The following is a 13,869-nucleotide window of genomic DNA, read 5'->3' as shown; positions in this document are numbered from 1 at the left end:
ATTATGATATCCATCAGAGTCATGATACTAAACATGACGTCTGACTAAATGTTATCAATCCACAATATTTTAAGCTACATATACTGGCCATATCAAGCATACTTAATTTTGTCACTTGGACTTTTCAAGGAAGTTTTGTTTTCTGTAATTGAGTCATTCATTTTATTTTCGGATCTTCTTTATTTGGTTGTTCAGAAGTGAAGAGCGTCAAATAAAAATGTATTGATAAAAGGTGGGAGGTGACAGTGTGGTTTCAAGTAAACAAGTATTTGTACTCATGCTTTAAAAAAAACATTTTGAGATTTATGTGTGCAGTTTTTACTACAGATTAGATGATAAAAATGAAATGCTAATGTTGTAGCTGAGTTAATGGTTTTGCATTAAAGGTATACTGATGACTTAATTTAATATGCAGTGTTGGGGGGTAACTATACATATAATGACGTTATGTAATATAATAACAAAATAAATGTAACTGAAATCTGTTACAGTTACTTATGAAAATGTTGATGATTACAAAGGGAGTTACATCTTATCTGTCCGTCAGACCTTTAGGATTTTGCTCAGGATGTTTTTTTCCTCATTTTTTAATATTTAATATGTTACTGAATACATATATTGTTGTTTGTAATTCTTTGAAAACATTTTATTTTGATTTTTACATATTGTAAATAAATCATGATGTGAGCTTATTTGGAGCACACATTACGCCGATGCCAGACTTTTGACTTTTTTTCATAAAATATCTTTTTTCTTTTTTTTCCCCAAAATCTACATGAACTAAACAATACATTTTCAAATGAGAGATAAATCTGCTTGAAAAGAAATGATCTCCCTTATACATCATGTCAGTATCCATGAAAAACACCTAGAGTTAGGTGTTGGTGCTTAATGGGTACATTTACCCCAACAGTTGAAAACATGTGTTTGAAAATAAGCTAATTAATCAAAAAGTAATCAAATGTAACAAGTTACATTACTTTGATTAAGTAATTGAAAATAGTTACATAACTTATTACATTTTAAATAGAGTAACTAGTAATCTGTAACCTATTAAATTTCCAAAGTAACCTTCCCAACCCTGGATACAAGTGTTAATGGGTTCAAAGATAGTGCTTCAAGAATCACTGGCTGTGTGTTTTTTTTTTCTTTTTTCTTTTTTTCTTTATTTCGGTCACATGGACTCATGTACATGAAGTCTAACAAAGCAAATTATCATATTTCCCTGCTCAATGTGCCTCATCTCCACCACATCTACTAACAAGCAAAAAGGGAAACAAAAGAAACAATAGAAACAATAGAAACAAGACAAAACAAAAGTACAAATAAATAAATAAAGCAGTTTGACCGAAAAGGTGTAGGCTGAAGCATATGCTTATAGCACCTACCCTTCTTTCATTAATTATTCAACAGTTTCCAATGTGTATAATAAACCCATACATCCACAACAATTGGCTGTATACATAATGCACACACAACAATACAGTGAAAATACACAATCACACAACACACACACACACACACACACACACACACACACACACACACACACACACACACACACACACACACCCTACCACATTTGCATAGCAAATCCACCCTCTAAGTTTATATACAATAACATTAATGCTATTTAATTATTTTTTTTAATCTATAAAGTGTATCGCACAATTTCAATTCATTTTCAAGCATGTTCCACAAATTACACTGATAAACATCTTTGGCTTTGAATTTAACATAAAAAGTATACTGATGACTTAATTTAATATGTGTATAATAAAAAACACTAGTCAAGGCCCTGCATGCATCATGTGTACTGCAGAGTGCAGACTGTGGCTGCTGTCATTGGTCAGACACGCGCTGACAAAAAAGTGGGAGGTTCCCGGAAAATTTGCTAACCGGAAGGGAAGGCCAGAGCCAAGAAGAAGAAGAAGAAGAAGAAGAACACAGCCGCCGCCGATGAGACAAGCGAAAGAAGAGAAAGTATTGTAAGTGAAAAACAACTTGAAATGCTATATTATGTCGTTAAAGAGCAACGTTGGACTTTTAATGCTAATCGTAGTCAAGATCCCCCCCCTCTCTTGTCAAATTTTACTCCAGTCCGAGGCTCAGTCGAAATGTCCATCTAGACTGGATCGAGAGGCTTCTCTAATAACCCTGTAAAAATACCACAGAAAATACCACCACCCTCTTTCTCTCCAGAAAAAAGGAAGAAGAAATGAAACATGCTATTTGTTGATCAGCATATGACATCGTTTTTACTGCCAGTAAGCAGACACAATAACAAGAATTGAGCAGTCGGAGTCTCTCAAATGGTTCAAACAGCTGACGACGAGGGGGCCGAGAAAAGGAAAGTTGGCTGCAACTAGCTGCTAACCGAGCTAACGCAAGCACAATTCAAGTTTTAACATAGCATTAGCTTTTGTTTTGATGTTTTCATAACCGTGTATTTATATATTAGGGGAGCTAATATGCTAAGGCTATATAGCATTAAATGATAAGTTTAATAGGTGAGTAGTGAGGTTAATGGAGGTGAATTTTAGTTAGGTAGCAAACTGGTTAGCACAAGTAATGTCACTTGAAAATGTGTTTTAAAGTTAATAATTAGGCTTTCTAGCTAGCCAAACACTGCTAATTGCAAGCCAATACATCTCTTAACAAGTTATTTTTATTACGTATTTGTTGTGTTATGTGTACAGGTAAAGATAGCGTGTGACTCTATTTTTATTTTTTTTTAATGTTGCACAATAATAAGACAAAAAAACAAAAAGAGATTACAACAAAAGAAAGGTGCAAGGTAGTTTCAAGAAACCCAAAAGAGCTTATACAGGGCCTCTACTTATATTATGCAGGATTCACAAGTTAGATTAAAAACAAAAAAAAGCTAAAAAAGCTGCTAGCAAATAGACACAAGTTCAACTTTTTTGTAAAGGAAATGCAACTAACTTTGGAAATTTGAGCTGTAATTTAAAGTTGTGACTGTCATTGCTATCATTTATTATGCTCAGTATCCTTTAGTATCCTCAGTTTATGCTTGTGGTCAAAGAATAATCACTTTTATATGTGAGACTCTGGAGATCATGATCAAGTTAGAGCTACCTTTAAATAATGCACTTTTAAAACTTAGGTGATGGGGTTTTTTTGACAGCTTTTGTCAGTGCTTGTTATGTCCAGATCAGATGTTTGCATACAACAAGAAATAAGTTTGTCTTGAAGCTTTAAACTCATTTGGGATAATTAGTAGGTTTCACAGGCCAGCAAAGCTTCATACTCTCAGCAATCCCATTACATCAGGTATCATACAGGTGTCATTACTGTTGGCAGCGTTTTGTGTTATAAATCTGCCAGTTTCAGGACCTTGGGGTTATAATGTTCCTGCACGTGCATGTCCTTACTTATAACAGCAGATGTATTCACATAATCATCGTTGCTCCTGTTTATGACTTAATAAGGGGAACAGAGCGAGGACCTTTGAGACAGAGAGAGGATTTACAGTCGTTTGAGCTCTCGTTATGTTTATGGTGTACGGACATTGCCCTTTCTAAAATGGTGACACATCTTTAAAAAATAATACAAACACCCCTTGAAAGAGTGATGGAGAATTAAACCCTCACACAGTGTACATAATGTGTGTGTTTCGGTTTATCAATCCGGCCATTTTCCAGACATCCAGACGCCTAGTAAGGAGCTAATATTGCAATGCATCAAGAGCTGTACACGTTTGCACTCTGGATGTAGTGCGAAAAGGAAGAATTACTAAAAGTTGGCTTCCTGTTTTGTCTTTTCAAATGTCATATTTAGACATGGGTGGTAATCTGTGTAACACTCTGCCCATACTGTGAGATTCCTCTTAAATGGAGAGCACTGGGAGGAGTAGATATTGGTTAGGCTTCAGGATAACTGTACCTGTTTTAACATATGAGTTGTTCTTTCACTCCTGTACCACATTATGCGTTCTTACCTACTGGGAATACTCCATTTGGTTTAGATGAGGGTTTGGTGCAGAGGTAGAGCATGCAGGAGGCAGGACATGACGCAAAAAGTATGCTGCCAGTTGTAATTCGGTGGCTTTTATTTTATGAGAAACAACAGTAAGTCCTATTTCCCATCGGAGCGTTCAGGACCTGTCAAAAGCTGTTTAGCTGGCGTGCTTCGTTTTATGCTAGAAATGTCATCAACACGTCCACTTTCTCCCCCACTCAGTTGAACATTACATGAACTCTATATGAGGGAACTAGCAGGGTAATGTGCCTTGAATGCCCGATCCGACTGGTTTGGACATCTGCGTTATCACGTACAGCTACTCTGAGTAATTTCCAGAAGATTTAGGGTTGCAGTGTGAAAAGAAGCTAATGATGATTCTTGGTTCGAGCACTGAGCTTTTAAAAGTAGAAGTCAAGAGAAAAGGAAGTGCCTGTGATTTCCTATCGACCTTTACTAACAGCTAGTGATGACTATCCTGTTTGCTTTTCCTGAGTTATGTCACCAGTTTCCCATCCAAACTGTCACCACCGTCTCCATTCTTTATTAGAAACCCGAACCGCACAGGGGCTTACCTTGGATCAAGAGCATTTCCTGTTTCATTAGAGATCTCAAGGATTGTTCTGCTTTTGAGTCTTTGTTGTCATTGCGGGGAAATAAACAGCAGCAATAAATGCTCTCTTTTTCCAGTCACAGTATCACTACCCACACTGGGGGGATTTGCTATTTCCAGGTGAGAGTTTGAACATTTGAACGTTTGAACAATAGATTCAAACGTTTTAAAAAAGGGAGGGTGGGTTGCTTTGCAATACAGTCCTCTCATATCAGACACCACCAGTTCATCCAGGACCCCACCCTTCAAATGGAGCTCTTCCAGTTGCAGCTTGTTTTCTTGGTACTGGTATAGTGACACCGGCCGCGGAGGTTGTTTCACCACTTAAGAGGAATGTGTGACTGATTTCAACTTGTTGCACAGTCATTACATGTTGGCGTGCTGTAAAAATATTCGGCCAGTTCATCTGATTATTTTCTGTAATCAGTAGTCGAGTTCCTTGTAAAGAGAGTGTCCTGTTGTCATGACAAAAGAAATAAAGGTGGATTATAATTTTTAAAAAGGATTAATCTCACTAAATATCACACTGTTCAAACTACAGTTTGATGAGAAATGTGCCTTTTTCCTGGAAACTAGACCCTTCTACAGGAATTACTCAAACTTGGAGGACAATTCATGTCTGAGCTTTTATCTGTTACTGAGAAGCGTGACATTAACATTAACACTGTTGATAATGAGTAATACTAGACAGTATCACTTCTGTTTTTTTTTTTTTTTTTTAATATGGAGCCGTACATGCGACAGTACAACACAACACAGACCTTTTGTAGGGTGATCAAATAACACGGCCATGAATCTGTCCCGCATATCTATACACGCAATTAGCTAGCGCTCACATTCATATATGTAGGAGCTCAATACGCTGCAAATCCTTAACAAGTGCCTGGATATTCATCTGGCAGCAGAGCATACAGGAGGCCACTATGAATATTTCACAGTCTCTCTCTCTTCTTTTTTCTGTGTAGTCTGCTCCTCCTAGCTCCCACCCGCCCCCCGCCCCCCTCCTTCCTCTGACCCATGTCCCACTGTTTCTCCCTCTCTCTGACCCACTTCCCTGTGGAGGTCTTTAGAGCCCATTAGGGATGCCATCAAAGCATCCGTCACTGGCTGCTTACGATGTGTTCAGGTCCATCTCGGTGTAAGAAGAAAAGGAAGAGGAAAAAAAAAAGCCCTTTGATTGCAAAAGCTCGTCAGCTGCGTCTACCATTCACACAATACTGCTGTGTTTAGGTGTTGGTGCTACCGTTTTGGGAGTGAACTGTTATATCATCTGTCTCTTTCTTTTGCATCTGTGCTGCCCATTTGCAAAAGAAAGGTGTTATAAAAACTCATAACAAATGTTCAAACCCGTGGACACCTAATCTGTGTTGCCACCTAAAGGCTATGCTATACGTATATCTGCAAGCTGTAATCCCTCCTGTGCGTTTTGATGTCAGCGGTTACAATGTCGTATTTTTATACCATCAGAAACTGAAAATAGCCTTCACCAATTCAAAACGTAGCTGTTGCTGTGCTGCTGTTATAAAGAAAAAGAAAAAAAAACTCCTTTCTTGGTCTGCTCTTGGTGTGTATGTGTGAGTGTGTTACCCGCCTTCCAATACCAGGTGTGTGTTGCTGAGCTTGCAAATTTGACAATTGGTGACCTTTTTTTTTTTTACCAAATTAAGTTTGCAGAGGAAACATGCATGCATGACTTGTATTTTTTTGTTTTTGTTTTGTTTTTTATTCCCCCCAAAATTGAATTTTGCTCAAGAAGGCTTTTGAAAACCAGTCGGGCTGGATTTGTGGGTTTTAGTTTGGGTGTTTTTTGTGGGCCTGCTCGCTAAAAACTCATCAGGAGCCCGTCATTTCTCTTTGCTTCCTCTTGTGAGGAACATGAACAGGTGAAGCTCTGCTGTGTGCAGTCAAATGAGTACAGGCCGACTGTTTGACCCAGTGAACAGAGTGCCTTTATTCCTTCTCCAACTCTACTGCTACTGCTGTGAAAGACTGTGTGTGTGTGTGTGTGTGTGTGTCTGTGTGTGTGTGTCCTCCAGTTCAAGAGTCCAGTGAGAATAGAGCTGCAACTAACGATTACTTCCCTTATCAATTAATCTGTACATTATTCTCTCTTTTTATAGATAGTCGTGTTTTATCTATAAAACGTCAGATAACGGTAAGAAGAAAAATCCCACAGTTTGTGATCATGCATGAAAAAGAAAAGGCATCAAATCCTCTATTGAGAAACTACAATTTGTTCCCTTTTTTGCAATTTTTCAGACTGTCTTGTGATATAGCGATTATTCGACTAACCATTGTAGCTGTAAGTGTCTTATGTGAAGTAAAAGGGGACAAACAGTTTTTATAGCACACAATGCTCTCTTATAGGTGATTATAGAGTTAAGCCTGTGCTGCAGAACATAATGCACAGCATGGCAGAAGTGAGTTAATATCATAAACTTACACTGACACTGTTAAAATGATGCTTGTTCTGACTATTTTATGGATAGAGCTGTGTCTGTGTGTCACATGCTGAAGATTAAGCTCAGCTCAGCAGCACTGGGCAGAGAGAGAGAGAGAGAGAGAGAGAGAGAGAGAAAGAAAGCCAAGTACAACCAAACTATTGACTCTCTGCTGTGACTTCTTTTCTTCGCGTTACCTCCTTCTTGACGTTCCCCTTCTCTCTCCCCTTCGTCACAAGTATGCATGTGTTTTTTTGTGCATGAAGTTTAAACTATCCCAACTTTCAATGTGCTCAGCGGTTTAAAAACAAAAAAAAAAGGGCTTCTGCAATCTTCACATCCTGCTTTGAGCTGAGTTGTGTTTCCTGTCTTTTGACCAAGCAGAAGCTGGCTGACCTCATGTGTATCACCCAACTAAAAAAAAAAAGATTAGGCAAGGTTTCAGATACTCAAAGCAGGCCCGAAGAGAAACAGCCGTCGGCCTCTTTTGGCTTGCCTTGATATACTGTTATCACATGAAACTACGTAGCTCATTTGAGCCAAATCAGGCTGATTTTAAAAAAAGTTACCGTAAGTTAAAAGTTTCGCTTTTTCAACCAACTGTGTCACTAAGTTCCTCTTAATACTAAATGTCACTTCCACAACAGGATGGAGTAAAAAACATAGCTCTCATGATATATTATTAGGTGTATATAGGTGTTAAAGATATATATTTAGACCTACGGATTAACATGAAAATATGAAGTGTTGCTACACAGAGAGACGGCCACACAGCTCACCGTGAGAAGGAGACTATAGTTATAACACACTGCGGCCAGACATCTGTTAAGAGATGAGTCACAGGAACAAATGTGTTGAGGTTGGGAGGGTGTTTGAGGAGGGCTATCAGCTACGTATTACCGGTTTATAGATATGCTAATTTGTTTTTCATTGCTACCGTTTCAATTTTGAAGCTGTTTAGCTTTCACTTCACCATCAATTCTTCAGATTCACATACATCTATTTATGTATATTTATGTGTTTTTTTCTATTTTAAAGAATTGTAGCTAAAGTAAAGCGAATATAAGTGTCTTTTCTTGGCCTTTAGTACACCAAGTACATGTCAAAAAATCTTGTGAACACACACTGTCCGGACAACCTGTGGGAGCAAGATGTTTCATAAGACACTAATTGTTCTCCTCCAGCACTTGTTTATACTAAACATGGTTAAATAATCAAGTCTTTATCTGGAGGCCCAGCCCTAGTGCACTGCAGGTTTCTGTGTCAACAACTTCAGATTGACTGACAATAGTTTTGGCTAAAACAAAAGCTTAACTGATGATATTTTGGCATTGTTGAACTGAATTTTACTTACAGTTTTTTTTATTATTTAACACCTTTTAAAGTTTTGACTGACTATAATATTCACAGACAAGATGATTGTGTTAATGGAGAGGCTGCTTTCTGTTAACATGCTGTATGTTTTTGTGTTTTGCAGCTCCCACTGGTGAGGTCTCCTCTTCCTCCGGCTCATCTACCTGCCTTACCTGAATTTGCCCCCCCCCCCTTTCCCATCTAAACTCAGCCTCACCCAGCCCCTCACCATCCCCCGCACCGAGCCTAACGTGGACCAGACTTCCACCCTCCTCTTCTTCTTCTTTCTCCCAATTTTCAACACTGCACCATGGCAGGGCGAGGCGGACCAGCACGGACCAACGGCACTGCAGCGAGCAACAAGATCTGCCAGTTTAAGTTAGTGCTGTTGGGGGAGTCGGCGGTGGGGAAATCCAGCTTGGTGCTGCGCTTTGTAAAAGGCCAGTTTCACGAGTACCAGGAGAGCACCATCGGAGGTGAGGGTTATGTGTGTGTTTCCAGACTGTCAGTGTGTGTATAGCTCCTGACAACAAATCAAGTTCTCAATTTTAGAAAAGATATAACACACAACACAATCCCCACATTTTTTCATTTAGGAGCTAGACTGCCATAAATACAGAATCTATACATTTCCTCATTAGCTTGCACTCGCTCTCAATCTCTCTCAACATGTCTGTGACCAAAACATGAGTGCTGAGGCTGGGGGAAAAAACATGTCCTTGCCAGTACAATCTTTTGTGCTGTCAAAGCCTGTGCAGGAGGAGGAGGAGGAGGAGTGGCAGAACCGGTTCTTTGTAGCCGATCACCTGATTCTCTCATGAGCCACCACACCACCACCTCTCACATGGAAATAAATGATGCTGCTTAATATTTTTTCTGCCTGTAATGAGCTGATTGACTTTTTAGATGGCCACTCTGTTAATACTGTTCTCATGCAGGCAGAGGAGTTAGGTTACTTTGAAACAGGAAGGAATTGAGACAACAATGGGACCTGCTGTAGATCAGTGAACCTGATAAAAGAATCATGTTCAATTTTAAAGTAAGAGTGTGATCATCTACCCATGACTTTGACATTTTGCATAGTAGGAGAGGGGGCGGGAGGGAGGTTAAATGTGTTGGGTATTTTTTTTTTTTTTTTTGACATTGTGGTATTATTGCCTGAGGACTACTGAAGTTAACTTGAATGTTTCGGTGCAGTGGCAGCTTTCCACCGGAGCTGCTGACTTTTGAGATTCGGCTTGTTATTCATTATTTCATTAACGTCACTCGCCTCCTTCCTGCTGGCCTCCATCGGCCCCCCTCAGCAGCTCTTAACCCCCCTGCTCATTGATGTATTTTGTCCGCTCTGTCTACCTGTCGGGTTTAACAGAGATTTGCAAGTAAATAAATGACTAACTGAGATATTAATGATGAATGATTACTGGATTCAGCACTGTCGAGAATTGAATTGATCAAACATATATTCAGCAAACATGCTCAGAGGTGGCCCAACGTATTTCTGTAGGTTTCATCTGTGCAGGAGTGTTTTAAGCAACTGGATTTGCATTAAAATGAGGAAGCAATGCAAGCGTACCCTGGACAACTATGATCAAAGCCCAAACGTTGTTCTTCTAACTGACAGTATTTAGAGGCAGATAGGAAACTTTTCTGTGAATGGGTGAATGAGAGGCACATTTTAAAGCATTTAGGATTAAAAGAAAGTACAGCCTGTTATGTATTATTAAATGATGTACCCTTTTTTCTCATCTAGCTATTTGAAATTATTCATTTCTTCAGTCCACATTCCAGCTGGCTAACGATCTTCTAGTTTCCATCTTACTTTTTTTTTGGCAATCTGACATTTCTGTAAGCTTTGCCATTACTAAGCTTAAAGATGCTTTAGTTATCAAGCAGAGATTTCAGTGTCAACGGGGAAATGAATCTTATGGATTTGTCTTAAGACGTTGCCAAAATTCACTCTGCCAAAAAAAAGAAAGCAGAAGGATTAGAGATTTGCGTTATTTGTGTCTCATCTGGTAAATCGTTAAGTTAAATATCTGATGCATTTAAAGGCCTTAAATTAACTACAATAACTTCTTTATGTCTGTTCATTTCTTTTTTGTTATACGTTGAGTCGACGTCTCTGTCTGAGCTCTGCTTTATCAGGCTGTGTATGAGCATTACGGCTTAGGGATGTAGGGACAGGATGCTCGGTGCTTACACTCACCAAAGACTCAAAACCAGTCAGCATTTTTTTTATATTCTACTGAACTCTTGGTCAGCTGGATGCCTGGTCAAAGATTACAAAGCTTTAAAGTATGTGCTATGTAAGTGTGCTCAGTTTCCTTTGTCATGTGACTGTGGGCTGAGTAAGCGAGTCCAATGCAGTTGTGACTCCTATTCCCATTCATAACCTTTGCTTTAACTTTACACCACAGTTTTTTTTTAAATGACTCTTCTTGATTGTCATATTTTAGTAATTCCAGTCATTTCATATGGGATAGTTTTATTCCCTTTAGCTCTTGAAAAAAGAAGACATCACACTACATCCAGATGATTTTGCTCCACCATATTTTCCTGAATGTAATCTAAATCTTATCTCTTAATTCACTGTGAATTTTGTGGTTTCATAATAATAATATCCTTAATTGTGTAAATTTCTAGTTTTTTAGACAATGAGTCATTTTCTGCATCCTACATACTTCCTGTCTGTCAAATGAACTTAACATCTCCTGTTTTATTTCCAGCTGCCTTCCTCACACAGACGGTATGTTTGGATGATACAACAGTCAAATTTGAGATCTGGGACACTGCAGGACAGGAACGGTATCACAGCTTGGCACCCATGTACTACAGGGGAGCCCAGGCAGCCATTGTGGTCTACGATATCACCAACACAGTAAGTCACACGGACATCTGCAGCACTTCAGCCAAAGACTCGCACCGTTTAGTTAACTGACCCTTGTCCTCCAGCTCAAGTTGATGATTACTTAATTCAGGAGATGGCTACAAACCTTTGCTCTTTTCAATCCTACAGTCACATGTAACATGTAAAAAACTGCATCAGCGATTTAAAGTTTTAAAAGCACATTGTCTCATGATTACGTGTTGTTTGCACTTGTCTTTTTTTTTTTTTTTTTTAAAGGATACATTCACACGTGCAAAGAACTGGGTGAAGGAGCTCCAGCGACAAGCCAGCCCAAACATTGTTATTGCACTGGCAGGGAACAAAGCAGACCTGGCCAACAAGAGAGCTGTAGATTTCCAGGTCTGTCTTGACATATAAAAGTTGTCTCAACGATATTCTTGAATAAATGAATATATCTCGTCAAATTGCCCCCTAAATATATGTATGTGTTGTATTTTGTCTGTTTTAGGAAGCACAAGCATATGCAGATGACAACAGTTTGCTCTTCATGGAGACTTCAGCCAAGACTGCTATGAATGTTAATGAGATTTTTATGGCTATAGGTAAGTGCTCCTTGGCACAAACACGGATACATAACTTATTAATGTCATTACCTTTTAATATGCTGAATGTTTTTGATTAATGGATTAGTTGTGTAATTTGCAGATGAATTGTTTATGAACATACTTGTTAGTCTCAGCCTCACAATTGTGCAGGAAGTAATTCATTGTTGTCTTAAATCCAAAACAGCCAAGAAGCTTCCTAAGAACGAGCCTCAGGGTGGAGCTGGAGCTGGTGGACGAGCCAGAGGCGGCGTGGACCTGCAGGAAGCCGCACCACAGGGCAGAAGCGGCCAGTGCTGCGGGAGCGGGAACTAATCCACATAACGAGTCAGCTGATCCAACCAATTTGCAGCTTCGATCAACCAGACCAGATATTATCCAGCTGTCAAACAATGTCCCATCGGTCAGACCAAACCACGGTCAGACCCACTACCCTATGAAGCAACACAGCACCAATTAACTGTTTGGCAAACGAGACCACTGGCCAGTAAACTGCCAGATCCCACCGATGGTTCCACCTGTTGAACCGACCAACAGACCAAGAAATCAAACCCAACAGGCTTATTTACAGAATCGTGTTTTAACCCAAGGACCTCGCCAATCCATGACCTCTCTATTGATGATGGACACTTGATGTCACCTTAGAGGGGGGAAGAAAAAAAAACAACAACGTCCCAATCGTGGAAGAAGATTAAAAAAAGAAAAAGAAAAGATCAGTCATAACCAATGGCACTTGGTAAGGCCATCTTGCTCACCTTTGTATCTGTATTTGTGTAGAGGAAAAAAAATAAAATAAATGCAACAGGAAGGAATAATATACAGGCTCATTGGCCCTGTCCTTTCTCTTCTACCCCCTCCCACCCCCACCTTACCCCTGCTTTCCCATGCACCATAAATTTCTAAAGTATTTCCATCATGGTCTTATGACGCTGTTCAAACTCGACTCCCTTTTTAAGTGGGTGGCAGGTGCATGCAGCAATCCTTCACTGTTCTGTCTTGTTCCTGGTCAGCTGCCTGGAAGAGAAGAAAAGAGAGAGAGGGTTCGTAACAGGAGGACAGGAATGGACAGATACTTCCTTCTTGATAGAACTGTTGTAGATTGAATTATTACCTTGTTATTGTTATCACTATTATTATTATTACTTCATTTCTTTTGACACAGGCTGTTCAGTATGATTCTAAAGCCTAGACTACTTGAGGTTTTACAATCATTCATCTATATTACCAAACCATATACAGTAAATAGTACTTTATTAACATCGTCACCCATGAGTAATTTTAGCATTAATGTAACGTTTTTGAATCATCAGTGTACAATGACAAATACAAAAGGCAAGATTTGTTTTCTTGACCAAAATCACAACTGTGTATTGAAAGCATATTGCTGTATTTGTATCAGAACTTTGCAAGTTTATAATCAATCAGTAGTTATTGTCAAAACAATATCTTCCCAATCTCTACATGATGTCTTGTCAACTTTAATTATTTTGTGATGGATTTTTTTTTGTTTGTTTTTTTCTTTCTGAAGATCTATGGTATTAAATGCACTGGTTCTGTCTCATCATCTTTTGTGAATTGAGATGTTATACTCAGTTTCCTTTTCCTTAAATGTTCTGTCTTTTATTTTACTCTTCATATCAGGGAGGAATCGCTTTAAACAGTGTTGTCATCCTGTTATGGCATCAACAACTAGCACAACCGAACCTGTACAGCGGCCGTTGCTGTGAGGTGGGGGATGATGGGGGAGGGTGGGGTCGTGGGTAGAGAAAGAAGAAAAAAATTGTAATTTTACCAATAAACAAGGGGAAGGTATTTTTTTTGTATGCCTGTTTAATCATTTCACCATATATAAATATTATTAGAACTATAGTCTAAAAAGTATGACATTTTGTAGTTTAATTGCCACAAAATAGCCTTGTCCATACCTTATTCTAGCTGGTTTAAAGTCCTTTTAATATGAGACTTTAAACAAGAGTAGTTTCAGTTTCTTGTTCAGTATGATAACATCTACTGAATTCAGTTCGCTGGAAG

At 38.8% G+C, this 13,869-nt stretch overlaps 1 protein-coding gene across 1 annotated transcript; it reads left to right on the top strand.

The window, feature by feature from the left end:
* Nucleotides 1-1,883: 1,883 nt before the first annotated feature.
* rab5c (RAB5C, member RAS oncogene family) lies at nt 1,884-13,576 on the top strand. Its single transcript, XM_053338128.1, has 6 exons — nt 1,884-1,988; nt 8,513-8,864; nt 11,115-11,266; nt 11,513-11,635; nt 11,745-11,838; nt 12,026-13,576. The coding sequence occupies exons 2-6, from the start codon at nt 8,699-8,701 to the stop codon at nt 12,151-12,153; spliced, it is 663 nt and encodes a 220-aa protein (XP_053194103.1). The 5' UTR covers nt 1,884-1,988; nt 8,513-8,698; the 3' UTR covers nt 12,154-13,576.
* Nucleotides 13,577-13,869: the final 293 nt, after the last annotated feature.

This window comes from Scomber japonicus, chromosome 18 (assembly GCF_027409825.1).
Source record: "Scomber japonicus isolate fScoJap1 chromosome 18, fScoJap1.pri, whole genome shotgun sequence".
NCBI lineage: Eukaryota > Metazoa > Chordata > Actinopteri > Scombriformes > Scombridae > Scomber > Scomber japonicus.
The sequence above is the reverse complement of the archived record's forward strand: the minus strand, read 5'-3'. Positions and strand labels throughout refer to the sequence as shown.